The sequence below is a fragment of the Bombina bombina genome, chromosome 1 (assembly GCF_027579735.1).
Source record: "Bombina bombina isolate aBomBom1 chromosome 1, aBomBom1.pri, whole genome shotgun sequence".
NCBI lineage: Eukaryota > Metazoa > Chordata > Amphibia > Anura > Bombinatoridae > Bombina > Bombina bombina.
In genome coordinates, this window is record NC_069499.1 from 1,508,580,814 (window position 1) to 1,508,595,813 (window position 15,000).

Here is a 15,000-nt window from a genome sequence, read left to right on the forward strand (position 1 = left end):
TGATGAAACAGCTTGTTGCTGAGAAATGCGTCGCTTGTTTTTAACTATTTTAAGTAAAGTTTGTTACTTTTATATATAAAAACACTTGCTGCATTGTATTCTTTGGATCAGGTGTGCTAGCTGGAGGCGCTGGTTCAGCTTGTATCAGTCGTTGGTATCTTCCTTTCCTTCCTCGGTTGTATAACTCTAGGTGCAAAATAGTGGTGCTGAAATATCAGACAATATACCATACAAAGGTGAATATCTACTCACAGTGTATATTGCAGGTTACCGGCTCCTTCCCAATATGAAAAAACAATATCACAGATTCAGTAAAAAAGTTTGTCTTTATTTGGCCAAATAAAGACAAACTTTTTTACTGAATCTGTGATATTGTTTTTTCATATTGGGAAGGAGCCGGTAACCTGCAATATACACTGTGAGTAGATATTCACCTTTTTATGGTGTATTGTCTGATATTTCAGCACCACTATTTTGCACCTAGAGTTATACAACGAGGAAGAAAAGGAAGATACCAACGACTGATACAAGCTGAACCAGCGCCTCCAGCTAGCACACCTGATCTATTCACACAGACCTTGGGAGAGACTGTGGGATGGCTGCGGTTCACCAGAAGGGGAAAGTATTAATACATATTATACACCTGTTTGGATCAATATCTATCTGACCCACTGGATACCTTGGGACTCTGCCAAATGCTGTTTGCCTTGTTAAAGTCTGTTGGGTGACTGTATTGATCCCTTCCTGTCTGACTAGCATCATTGGAAATGCAACATCAAATGTGAGTATATATTATACCATACACAATATATACTCCTGGGTCCAAACTGTACTAGGCCATATAGGCACTTTTGTGGCTTCTTGTATCTCCACAATACAGATTATCCATTCCTTCCAAGAGGTTGGTCTGCTGGGTGACTGTTATAGATCCCAGACTGCTCCCACGGCACTATTTGGAGTGCTTTAATACATGTGAGTGTAATCTTGCACATCTTTATTATACACACCGTTTGGAGCAAACAATATTGGGCCATGTGGCGCATCTGTCTTTTTTTCTTGCTTATAGATTGCCATCCTGGGATCCAGGCCGGGTTCTCTCCAGATTGCTGCCTACATTATAGCTACTTCATAATAAGAGACTCTCATTTATCTTTCTAACAGTGTGAAATCAATTGTTATTGGATTAATACTGTTCTAATACTGTCAATACTGTTAATATAATTATTATTAATTTGTTAGTTGATTGTGGATTAGATTTGGTTCTCACCTGTGCCAGATATAATATAGGCAATAATTCTCATCATTTTATATTACTGTTCCAATTATTATTTTTTATTATTCTTCTAATTATTTGTTCACTTGGATTGTATATCCTTATAAGGGCGCCCCCTATCTAGTAGAATAATGGGATTTGTTACAGGACGTTCCTCTGTAGTTAAATGGACACTGAACCCAAATTTTTTCTTTCATGATTCAGATAGTGTGCCATTTTAAGCAACTTTCTAATTTACTCCTATTATCAAAATTTCTTCATTCTTTTGGTATCTTTATTTGAAAAGCAAGAATGTAAGTTTAAATGTCGGACCATTTTTGGTGAACATCCTGGGTTGTCCTTACTGATTGGACAGCACCAATAAACAGTCCAGGGTTCTCAACCAAAATTTGATTCCTTAGCTTAGATGCCTTCTTTTTCAAATAAAAATAGCAAGATAACGAAGAAAAATTGATAATAGGAGTTAGAAAGTTGCTTAAAAACAGAATTTATGTTTACCTGATAAATTTCTTTCTCCAACGGTGTGTCCGGTCCACGGCGTCATCCTTACTTGTGGGATATTCTCTTCCCCAACAGGAAATGGCAAAGAGCCCAGCAAAGCTGGTCACATGATCCCTCCTAGGCTCCGCCTACCCCAGTCATTCGACCGACGTTAAGGAGGAATATTTGCATAGGAGAAACCATATGGTACCGTGGTGACTGTAGTTAAAGAAAATAAAATATCAGACCTGATTAAAAAAAAAAAACCAGGGCGGGCCGTGGACCGGACACACCGTTGGAGAAAGAAATTTATCAGGTAAACATAAATTCTGTTTTCTCCAACATAGGTGTGTCCGGTCCACGGCGTCATCCTTACTTGTGGGAACCAATACCAAAGCTTTAGGACACGGATGAAGGGAGGGAGCAAATCAGGTCACCTAAATGGAAGGCACCACGGCTTGCAAAACCTTTCTCCCAAAAATAGCCTCAGAAGAAGCAAAAGTATCAAACTTGTAAAATTTGGTAAAAGTGTGCAGTGAAGACCAAGTCGCTGCCCTACATATCTGATCAACAGAAGCCTCGTTCTTGAAGGCCCATGTGGAAGCCACAGCCCTAGTGGAATGAGCTGTGATTCTTTCGGGAGGCTGCCGTCCGGCAGTCTCGTAAGCCAATCTGATGATGCTTTTAATCCAAAAAGAGAGAGAGGTAGAAGTTGCTTTTTGACCTCTCCTTTTACCTGAATAAACAACAAACAAGGAAGATGTTTGTCTAAAATCCTTTGTAGCATCTAAATAGAATTTTAGAGCGCGAACAACATCCAAATTGTGCAACAAACGTTCCTTCTTTGAAACTGGTTTTGGACACAGAGAAGGTACGATAATCTCCTGGTTAATGTTTTTGTTAGAAACAACTTTTGGAAGAAAACCAGGTTTAGTACGTAAAACCACCTTATCTGCATGGAACACCAGATAAGGAGGAGAACACTGCAGAGCAGATAATTCTGAGACTCTTCTAGCAGAAGAAATCGCAACTAAAAACAAAACTTTCCAAGATAATAACTTAATATCAACGGAATGTAAGGGTTCAAACGGAACCCCCTGAAGAACTGAAAGAACTAAATTGAGACTCCAAGGAGGAGTCAAAGGTTTGTAAACAGGCTTGATTCTAACCAGAGCCTGAACAAAGGCTTGAACATCTGGCACAGCTGCCAGCTTTTTGTGAAGTAATACCGACAAGGCAGAAATCTGTCCCTTCAGGGAACTTGCCGATAATCCTTTTTCCAATCCTTCTTGAAGGAAGGATAGAATCCTAGGAATCTTAACCTTGTCCCAAGGGAATCCTTTAGATTCACACCAACAGATATATTTTTTCCAAATTTTGTGGTAAATCTTTCTAGTCACAGGCTTTCTGGCCTGAACAAGAGTATCGATCACAGAATCTGAGAACCCTCGCTTCGATAAAATCAAGCGTTCAATCTCCACGCAGTCAGCTGGAGTGAAACCAGATTCGGATGTTCGAACGGACCCTGAACAAGAAGGTCTCGTCTCAAAGGTAGCTTCCAAGGTGGAGCCGATGACATATTCACCAGATCTGCATACCAAGTCCTGCGTGGCCACGCAGGAGCTATCAAAATCACCGACGCCCTCTCCTGCTTGATCCTGGCTATCAGCCTGGGGATGAGAGGAAATGGCGGGAACACATAAGCTAGTTTGAAGGTCCAAGGTGCTACTAGTGCATCCACTAGAGCCGCCTTCGGATCCCTGGATCTGGCCCCGTAGCAAGGAACTTTGAAGTTCTGACGAGAGGCCATCAGATCCATGTCTGGAATGCCCCACAGGTGAGTGACTTGGGCAAAGATTTCCGGATGGAGTTCCCACTCCCCCGGATGCAATGTCTGACGACTCAGAAAATCCGCTTCCCAATTTTCCACTCCTGGGATGTGGATAGCAGACAGGTGGCAGGAGTGAGACTCCGCCCAAAGAATAATTTTGGTTACTTCTTCCATCGCTAGGGAACTCCTTGTTCCCCCCTGATGGTTGATGTACGCAACAGTCGTCATGTTGTCTGATTGAAACCGAATGAACCTGGTCCTCGCAAGCTGGGGCCAGGCCTGGAGCGCATTGAATATCGCTCTCAGTTCCAGAATATTTATCGGTAGAAGAGATTCTTCCCGAGACCAAAGACCCTGAGCTTTCAGGGATCCCCAGACCGCGCCCCAGCCTATCAGACTGGCGTCGGTCGTGACAATGACCCACTCTGGTCTGTGGAACATCATCCCTTGAGACAGATTGTCCAGGGACAGCCACCAACGGAGTGAGTCTCTGGTCTTCTGATTTACTTGTATCTTCGGAGACAAGTCTGTATAGTCCCCATTCCACTGACTGAGCATGCACAGTTGTAATGGTCTTAGATGAATGCGCGCAAAAGGAACTATGTCCATCGCCGCCACCATCAACCCGATCACTTCCATGCACTGAGCTATGGAAGGAAGAGGAACGGAATGAAGTATCCGACAAGAGTCCAGAAGCTTTGTTTTTCTGGCCTCTGTTAGAAAGATCCTCATTTCTAAGGAGTCTATAATTGTTCCCAAGAAGGGAACCCTTGTTGACGGGGATAGAGAACTCTTTTCCACGTTCACTTTCCAGCCGTGAGATCTGAGAAAGGCCAGGACAATGTCCGTGTGAGCCTTTGCTTGAGGAAGGGACGACGCTTGAATCAGAATGTCGTCCAGGTAAGGTACTACTGCAATGCCCCTTGGTCTTAGCACCGCTAGAAGGGACCCTAGTACCTTTGTGAAAATCCTTGGAGCAGTGGCTAATCCGAAAGGAAGCGCCACGAACTGGTAATGTTTGTCCAGGAATGCAAACCTTAGGAACCGATGATGTTCCTTGTGGATAGGAATATGTAGATACGCATCCTTTAAATCCACCGTGGTCATGAATTGACCTTCCTGGATGGAAGGAAGGATAGTTCGAATGGTTTCCATCTTGAACGATGGGACCTTGAGAAATTTGTTTAAGATCTTGAGATCTAGGATTGGTCTGAACGTTCCCTCTTTTTTGGGAACTATGAACAGATTGGAGTAGAACCCCATCCCTTGTTCTCTTAATGGAACAGGATGAATCACTCCCATTTTTAACAGGTCTTCTACACAATGTAAGACCGCCTGTCTTTTTATGTGGTCTGAAGACAACTGCGACCTGTGGAACCTCCCCCTTGGGGGAAGTCCCTTGAATTCCAGAAGATAACCCTGGGAGACTATTTCTAGCGCCCAAGGATCCAGAACATCTCTTGCCCAAGCCTGAGCGAAGAGAGAGAGTCTGCCCCCCACCAGATCCGGTCCCGGATCGGGGGCCAATATTTCATGCTGTCTTGGTAGCAGTGGCAGGTTTCTTGGCCTGCTTTCCCTTGTTCCAGCCTTGCATTGGTCTCCAAGCTGGCTTGGCCTGAGAAGAATTACCCTCTTGCTTAGAGGACGTAGCACCTTGGGCTGGTCCGTTTTTACGAAAGGGACGAAAATTAGGTCTATTTTTTGCCTTGAAAGGCCGATCCTGAGGAAGGGCGTGGCCCTTACCCCCAGTGATATCAGAGATAATCTCTTTCAAGTCAGGACCAAACAACGTTTTCCCCTTGAAAGGAATGTTTAGTAGCTTGTTCTTGGAAGACGCATCAGCCGACCAAGATTTCAACCAAAGCGCTCTGCGCGCCACAATAGCAAACCCAGAGTTCTTAGCCGCTAACTTAGCCAATTGCAAAGAGGCGTCTAGAGTGAAAGAATTAGCCAATTTGAGAGCATTGATTCTGTCCATAATCTCCTCATAAGGAGGAGAGTCACTATCGAGCACCTTAAGCAGTTCATCAAACCAGAAATATGCGGCAGTAGTGACAGGGACAATGCATGAAATGGGTTGTAGAAGGTAACCCTGCTGAACAAACATCTTTTTAAGCAAACCTTCTAATTTTTTATCCATAGGATCTTTGAAAGCACAACTATCCTCTATGGGAATAGTGGTGCGTTTGTTTAAAGTAGAAACCGCTCCCTCGACCTTGGGGACTGACTGCCATAAGTCCTTTCTAGGGTCGACCATAGGAAACAATTTTTTAAATATGGGGGGAGGGACGAAAGGAATACCGGACCTTTCCCATTCTTTATTAACAATGTCCGCCACCCGCTTGGGTATAGGAAAAGCTTCTGGGAGCCCCGGCACCTCTAAGAACTTGTCCATTTTACATAGTTTCTCTGGGATGACTAAATTTTCACAATCATCCAGAGTGGATAATACCTCCTTAAGCAAAATGCGGAGATGTTCCAATTTAAATTTAAATGTAATCACATCAGATTCAGCCTGCTGAGAAATGTTCCCTAAATCAGTAATTTCTCCCTCAGACAAAACCTCCCTGGCCCCCTCAGATTGGGTTAGGGGCCCTTCAGAGATATTAATATCAGCGTCGTCATGCTCTTCAGTAACTAAAACAGAGCAGCCACGCTTACGCTGACAAGGGTTCATTTTGGCTAAAATGTTTTTGACAGAATTATCCATTACAGCCGTTAATTGTTGCATAGTAAGGAGTATTGGCGCGCTAGATGTACTAGGGGCCTCCTGAGTGGGCAAGACTCGTGTAGACGAAGGAGGGAATGATGCAGTACCATGCTTACTCCCCTCACTTGAGGAATCATCTTGGGCATCATTGTCATTATCACATAAATCACATTTATTTAAATGAATAGGAATTCTGGCTTCCCCACATTCAGAACACAGTCTATCTGGTAGCTCAGACATGTTAAACAGGCATAAACTTGATCAGAAAGTACAAAAAACGTTTTAAAATAAAACCGTTACTGTCACTTTAAATTTTAAACTGAACACACTTTATTACTGCAATTGCGAAAAAACATGAAGGAATTGTTCAAAATTCACCAAATTTTCACCACAGCGTCTTAAAGCTTTGAAAATATTGCACACCAATTTTGGAAGCTTTAACCCTTAAAATAACGGAACCGGAGCCGTTTTAAGCTTTAACCCCTTTACAGTCCCTGGTATCTGCTTTGCTGAGACCCAACCAAACCCAAAGGGGAATACGATACCAAATGACGCCTTCAGAAGTCCTTTATAAGTATCAGAGCTCCTCTCACATGCGACTGCATGCCATGCCTCTCAAAAACAAGTGCGCAACACCGGCGCGAAAATGAGACTCTGCCTATGCTTTGGGAAAGCCCCTAAAGAATAAGGTGTCTAAAACAGTGCCTGCCGATATTATTATATCAAAATACCCAGATAAAATGATTCCTCAAGGCTAAATATGTGTTAATAATCAATCGATTTAGCCCAGAAAAGGTCTACAGTTTAAATAAGCCCTTGTGAAGCCCTTATTTACAATCGTAATAAACATGGCTTACCGGATCCCATAGGGAAAATGACAGCTTCCAGCATTACATCGTCTTGTTAGAATGTGTCATACCTCAAGCAGTAAGAGACTGCACTCTGTTCCCCCAACTGAAGTTAATTGCTCTCAACAGTCCTGTGTGGAACAGCCATGGATTTTAGTTACGGTTGCTAAAATCATTTTCCTCATACAAACAGAATTCTTCATCTCTTTTCTGTTTCTGAGTAAATAGTACGTACCAGCACTATTTGAAAATAACAAACTCTTGATTGAATAATGAAAAACTACAGTTAAACACTAAAAAACTCTAAGCCATCTCCGTGGAGATGTTGCCTGTACAACGGCAAAGAGAATGACTGGGGTAGGCGGAGCCTAGGAGGGATCATGTGACCAGCTTTGCTGGGCTCTTTGCCATTTCCTGTTGGGGAAGAGAATATCCCACAAGTAAGGATGACGCCGTGGACCGGACACACCTATGTTGGAGAAATTCCATTCTCTATCTGAATCATGAAAGAAAAAATTTGGGTTTAGTGTCCCCTTAACATAAGAAAAACCCTGGCAATATCTTCCTATTATTGGTATGATTCCCAGTCAAACCTTCAAGACGCTTTTTCTGCATCTAGCGCCAACAGGCATGCTTTTGACAGGATTGAATGGGACCACCTATACACAGCCATGGAACGCTTCAGCATAACTGGCACTTTTTTCACTCTCGTACAAAAACTATACAAAGCCCCTAAAGCTTGGATAATAATAAATTGAGGATTGTCCTCCCCCTTCGGTTTACAAAGAGGGACCCGACAGGGATGCCCCCTTTCCCCACTACTCTTTGACTTGGCTATAGAGCCACTGGCCTGCTACATTAGACAACATAGTGAAGGAATAGACATCAAAGGTCATAGACAACACTTACCATTGTATGCAGACAACCTCCTCTTATTTATTAGAAATCCATTCAAACGTACACAAACTCCTTGATATCATTGATACATTCAGTACCTTTTTGGGATACAAAATTAACAAAGATAAATCAGAGGTCACCTGGCTTAAAAACTCAAAACATAATACACTTAACAATACCGGCCTTCAAATAACAGAGGGTTCATTCAAGTACCTTGGCATACAAATGCACATAGACCCAGACAAAATATATTCATTAAACAAAGGTAAGACAATCTCAAATATAAAAAAATTTACTGCAAGGATGGGATAAACTTCCCCTATCATTGACTGGTAGAATTCACTTTTTTAAATGATATCCCTACCCAAGATACTTAATCCTTTACAGATGCTTCCCCTGCTTTTGACGCAACGAGACGCCAAAACAATACAATCTGCTTTAGATCAATTTATTTGGAGAGGCAAGAAATGAAGGATAGGCAGGTCTAGTCTGGTCATGCCATTCACTAAAGGTGGGCTGCGCCTTCCGTACATTATCTGGTATTACTGGGCAACATTGACAAATATAGTGATGGACTGGCTGGTTGGGAATGAACGTTTCACAGTACCTACTTTAGAAGTCTTCTTCACCCAATACACCTAGCCTTTTTACCCGATGCAAAACTAAACACTTTGCCTCCAGGAATTCAAACACATTTGCTATTCAGAGATTCCTTAAGAGCCTGGGCCAAAGTATGATTCACTACCAGCTAATTTCTTCTCATTCAAGGTAATTTACACTTTCTGCCAGGGTACACCACAGAAGTATTTACAAATTGGCAGGCAAAACACCGCACTAAAATTGGTCTGCTCTTTAATCCATTAACCCTTGAAATTCACTCCTTTCAGGAGTTACAAACCACTTATCAACTCCCGAACACACACAGGTTCACAAAACTAATAACAGATGGCCTTCTCAACACGGAAACCAATAATATTAACACATTATGCACGTTGGCCAAACAGGGCTCATACAAATTAGCAAATGTATGTGAACTCATTCTCAAACACCATGACACTCTTATCACTCAAAAAATATTAAAGGGACACTAAACCCAAGTTTTTTTCTTTCATGATTCAGATAGAGCATGCAATTTTAAGCAACTTTCTAATTTACTTCTATTATGAATTTTTCTTTGTTCTCTCTTGCTATCTTTATTTAAAAAGCAGGAATGTGATGCATAGGAGTCGGCCCATTTTTGGTTGAGTACCTGGGTTATGCTGGCTTATTGGTGGGTAAATGTAAGCCTCCAATAAGCAATCCATGGTGCTGAACCTAAAATGGGCTGGCTGCTAAGATTTACATTCCTGCTTTTAAAATAAAGATAGCAAGAGAACAAAGAAACATTGATAATAGGAGTAAATTAGAAATTTGCTTAAAATTGCATGCTCTGTCTGAATCATGAAAGAAAAAGAATTTGGGTTCAGTGTCCCTTTAATGAAATGGCTCAATTACAGAATCATTGAGGTTGATCAGGAACGTCTTGCTGACAGCTTTGAAATAGTTAAGAAACTAACATTATCTGCAAATCTGCGAGAAACACATACCAAAATTCTTTAGCATACATTACCCCCGCCCTTAGGTCTAAATTGGGTACCAGAAGCAAAGGACATCTGTGTCAAATGTAGTCGAACAAATCCTGACTGGATCCATTTGTTTTGGGATTGTCCAAAATTAAAGTGGTTCTGGAGCAAAATAATGTATTGGTTGACAAAAACAACTAAAAAACAGTTATCCCTTTCAGCACAACTAATCCTGGTTTTTTTATCCCTGAGAACAACACACAAAAGCACGATAATTTAATCAACATAAACTATAGTAATCGCAAGGCAACTGATACTACAGAACTGGACAGATAGGAAAACTCTACCATTCGAACAATTACTCACTAAAATACATACTCAGATGCTTATAGATCAAGCATATATAAAGGGGAACATTGAAAAGAGAATATCTAGATTCATTAAAAAATGGGAAACTTACCTATTATGTTTGCCAGAAAATGTTAGAGAAAGAGTCCTATACCCATTTAAAAACAGTGAATTAATCCTAAACGAAAATATTAGGGGACAATGGTGTTTCTCAAATAACACAACATAAACTATTTCAGTATACTATATCTCAAATTTACACTATCCTAACCGATAAATCTGTGGTTGGTGGTCTGGGGGCGCCCTGTGTAAGTACTGTTTATTCCAAGGTTTATCTATGTTATTATGTTTATTATTATTATTATTATTATTTATTTATTTATGTTATGTTATTTAAAGGGACAGTCTACACCAAAATGTTTCTTATTTAAAAAGATAGATAATCCCTTTATTACCCATTCCCCGTTTTTGCATAACCAACACAGTTATATTAATATACTTTTTACCTCTGTGATTTCCTTGTATCTAAGCCTTTGCAGACAGCCTCCTTATCTAAGTGCCTTTGACAGACATGCAGTGTAGTCAATCAGTGAAGACTCCTAAATAACTTCACGGGAGTGAGCACAATGTTATCTATATGACACATGTGAACTAGCACAGTCTAACTGTGAAAAACTTTCAAAATGCTCTGAGCTAGGAGGCGGTTTTCAACTGTTTAGAAATCGGTTTGAGCCTAGCTAGGTTTAGCTTTTCAAAAATACCACCAAGGGAACAAAGCAAATTTGATGATAAATGTAAATTGGAAAGTTGTTTAAAATTGCATGCCCTATCTGAATCATGAAAGTTTAGTTTTGACTTTACTGTCCCTTTAATAAAAAAAAAAAGGAAAAAGCGAGAGGAAGGACCTTGAGCTATGGCTTCTTGGCCAAATAAATACAGGACTATCACAAACCACTCACTGGACTTAAGATGGAATAACACCTTATCAATGTCTTGTATCTAATACAATGTATACATTTTTCCTACATATGTAATATATTTTGCATTGCTATATGCTCATGAGTGCGCCTCATCAAATAAAGTTTTTAAAAGAAAAATACAACTTTTTAAAACTTTTTGCCTTATCCTTATCTCTGCACTTAGTTAATGTTTGTAACTTTAGAAATTTTAACCTGATTTAATTTTTTTGTTTCCCAGCTTATTGTTATATTGACTGTTTAATTCTACATAAAACTTTACTTATTAGTGAAGAATTCCGAGGCCTCATGTCTGAAAAAAGGTTTTATATAATTATTGTACATGTGCTCAGACAATCCAGAAAATCCTTTTATCTGGTATTTGTTCTAGGATTAGTCCAGAATTTGTTTAACAAAATACATTGCTCCACTATTGCTACAAGCCAGCAGCAGCACCACAATAAAAGTTTAAAAGTTTTTCATTAAAGGGATATGAAACCCAAAAGTTTTTTTCATGATTCAGTCAGCATGCATTTTTAAACAACTTTCTAATGTATCTATTTTACAATTTTATTAATTAAATTGCTATATTTTGGGACGTATGCTCAGTTGCTTGCAGGAGCACTAAATAGCAGCATTTTTGCAAGAATGTTATCCATTTGCAAGTGCACTAGATGACACCCTTATTTCCTGCCATGTAGTGGTCCAGACACCTACCTAGGGTATCTCTTCAACAAATAATACCATGGGAACAAAACAACTTTGATAATAGACGTAAATTGAAAAATAAAATGTATGCTCTTTGTTTCACATCCCTGTAAAACTAATTTGTTTTCTGACTGTGGAAAATTTAGTTTTTTTGTTGTTTTGTTACATTCGTCTGAATCCATGTAAACAATTATCCATGTTATTGAATTAATTGGGTCCTTTTTTCAAATTGTTTGTGGCGAGGTTGCAAGGGGCTGTCAATCATGATTCTGCATGTTTTAGTTTTAAATGCATTGCATCTCCCAAGCAGGATACTACAGATGAGCTATCCATAGTCGCACCCATGTGATCCTCCAATCACCAGCTGTGTTCTACTCATGATTTGCAATTGTTACAGCTCTCAAGCAGGATGTTACCTATGTGTTTAACCTATTTGTCTAGGTTAAACAACAGGGCTAGCACATGCAATTGTTACATTACTAACAAATTAGAGCATGCAATTTTTGGCATTAGAACATGCCTTTAGGGAATCCTTTCCTAGTTGATTTAGCTTAAAAATCACAGTGGCATACTGAGCTGTGAATTATACTCCTGTTAATTAATCCAGTATTGATTTTGGATTTTACAATGGTAGTGGAACACAGAGCTGTTAAACATAATGAGGCTGAAAATTTCTTATAGAAGTGCATTTTTCTTTTTTGGAATCTTTATACATTTAAATTCACTTTTATTGTCATTTAAAGGAATAGAAAGGTTGAGATTGAAATATATGTTGGTGCATTATCATTTAAAATTAAGCATTTTTGCAATATACTTCTATTAGCAAAAATGTTTCCATTAAGTTATTACTGTCTTTCAGTAGCATACGCACATATGTGGGCGCCTTGTGCACCAGTATTCAAATGCCACACCTTAGAGTCAGCAATCGCTTGTATATAACAAATGAAGTCTTCACTGGTGCAATACACACCACCACCAGCTCGCTGACCAGACATGGTGTTTGTATCCTGAACCTGTAGACATGTATAGCATATGTGCGTATGCTGCTGAAACGCTAATAACTTTTACTAGAAGGGTTCTTGCTAATGGAAGTATATTGAAAAAAATGTTTCTATTTAAAATTAAAATGCACCCATGCACATTTCAAATTTGACCTTTCTGTCCCTATAATTTGAAAAACTCTGCAGTACAGGGGGGGGGGGGGATTGTAAATTAAGTTTTTTTTTTTTGTTTTTTTTTTATTTTATTTATCTTTTTAAATAACATAGAACTAATTTGTTTAAAAGGAATGGACGCTATCTTATATATGTTGCAGATTTCTATGAGAACTTTAAATTCAGGATGTCAGAACTTCTGTGACTCAACTGTAGTGTCTTGTCTGTTTTTTATTACAATTCATCTTTGTTACCAATAGTTTGTTGCTTATCTGGATTTATTAAATCCATGTAAGCAGACTGCATTCCTGTGGTCCAGACTATTCCAGGTACAAGGCACTAGGACTCCACACATTGCCAATAAAAACACAGGTTAGCAAGCTCACCCCTTCATACAGGCCATACAGACAGCGTTATTGACGTAGGATTACAGGCATAGTGTTCTGCCGCTGTTGGAGCGGAGTTAGGTAGGACACTTAGGAAATGGGATTTTTTATTTATTTATTTTTTTTGTAAGTTTTGATAGCTAGTGTTGACATGAGCTGAAAGTTCCCCAGAAGTATGTGATGTTAAGTTTCTTAAAAGAAGTTTTTTTAAGTTATAATAACCCAGTGGATATTTTGTTGAATGCCAACGCATGCATTAAAGTGGCTTCTCAATGGTGTGAAAGTGAATTGAAATTAAAATAACACAGGTTCAAAGACCAATTTTAAGGACATATAACGTACGTTTTTTTGGGGGTTTTTTACACGGAAGAACCATAATTTTTTAAACATCTTTAAAAATATACAAGTTCATTCATTATTTTATTTTTTGAACTTACAAAATGAAATGTAGTGATTTTTTTTTAGACCACTTCGAGTTCTTTTACATCTGGCTGCAGCAAAGATATATTTATAAGGTTTTAATTTAAGCATTTATTTTTATGTAGAAATGTTACTGTGCTTTATTCCTGGTAATGTGATATATATATATATAGGCTTTGTTTAATGCTCCTTTTTAAATTAGTTCTTGCATGGATTGTGTCACCTCTTGCCATTGTCAAAATGTATTTTGTAGAGGCCTTTGTATATCACTGGCAGCAATAGGCTTGATTTATCTGTAGAAGTTTACTGAATGGGCAGTGTTAATACAATTTTGTACACTGGAAATACCATAAAACATATTTAAAGGGACATGAAAATTTTCTTTCATGATTCAGATAGATGATACAATTTTAAATAACTAATTTTCTTTATTTACTATTTAATTTGTTTCATTCTCTTGGTATAATTTGTTGAAGGAGCAGCAATGCACTACTGGTTTCTAACTGAACAAATGGGTGAGCCCATGACAATCAGTATATATATATATATGCAGCTACCAATCGGCAAATAGAACCTAAGTTCTTTGCTGCTCCTGAGCTTACCTGGATAAACCTTTCAGCAAAGAATAACAAGAGAAGGAAGCAAATTAAATAATAGAAGTAAAATGGAAAGTTGTTTAAAATTGTGTTCTCTATCTGAATTATGAAATACATTTTTGGGTTTCATGTCCCTTTTAAGTATTCTTGTCTCCATGTCTCGTTGTTTAACCACAGTAGGTATTCCATAACCTCTTAAAGGACTGCTAAATACAGGAGGACCGAACAATTGACAAATGCACAATACAAAGTCAATGCAATACCACTTACTTTGAATTTAAAATAAGCAGTAGAATAGTTTTTCACAAATTCTGAAGTTAATCTAATTTCCCTACCCCTTTATCATGTGACAGCCTTTTTAGCCAATTACAAAATGGATATACATATAATATGCACTTTTGCACATGCTCAGGAGAAGGTAGAGCCTATGAAAATGTGCATATAAAAAGAATGTGCCGTATATTTCAAAAGTTGCTTGTTTTTTTTCGAATTGCATTCTTCATCTGAATCATGAAACATTAATTTTTACTTTGATAGCCCTTTAAGTCATTGTGAAACTAGGGCTTTGGATTTCAATACATGTATTTTAATTAGTACCTAATTTGGTTTTTTTTATACATGTATTTTAATTAGAACCTAATGTATGTCAGTAGGTGTTTTAAAATGGTAAACTCCTAGAAAGATTTTGCCTAAACCAGAATTTGACAAATTCTTGAACGATCCATCTCAAATTCTAAATTTGACTTGGTATCTTGCAGTGTGTTTTGTGTTTCTCCCTCCTTTCTCCTGTGGTTACATATGCTCATGCTCTCCTTTACGATCCCTTTACAC

The 15,000-nt window shown here is 38.8% G+C and overlaps 1 protein-coding gene across 1 annotated transcript in view; it reads left to right on the forward strand.

Moving 5' to 3' along the window:
• The window catches only part of SMURF2 (SMAD specific E3 ubiquitin protein ligase 2), a 456,801-nt gene that overhangs the window by 319,484 nt on the left and 122,317 nt on the right, over positions 1 to 15,000 (forward strand). Inside the window, exons 10-12 of the mRNA XM_053707978.1 lie at positions 2,370 to 2,410; positions 11,525 to 11,555; positions 13,605 to 13,628. Coding sequence (XP_053563953.1) covers positions 2,370 to 2,410; positions 11,525 to 11,555; positions 13,605 to 13,628 — 96 coding nt within the window. The remainder of the gene's footprint in view (positions 1 to 2,369; positions 2,411 to 11,524; positions 11,556 to 13,604; positions 13,629 to 15,000) is intronic.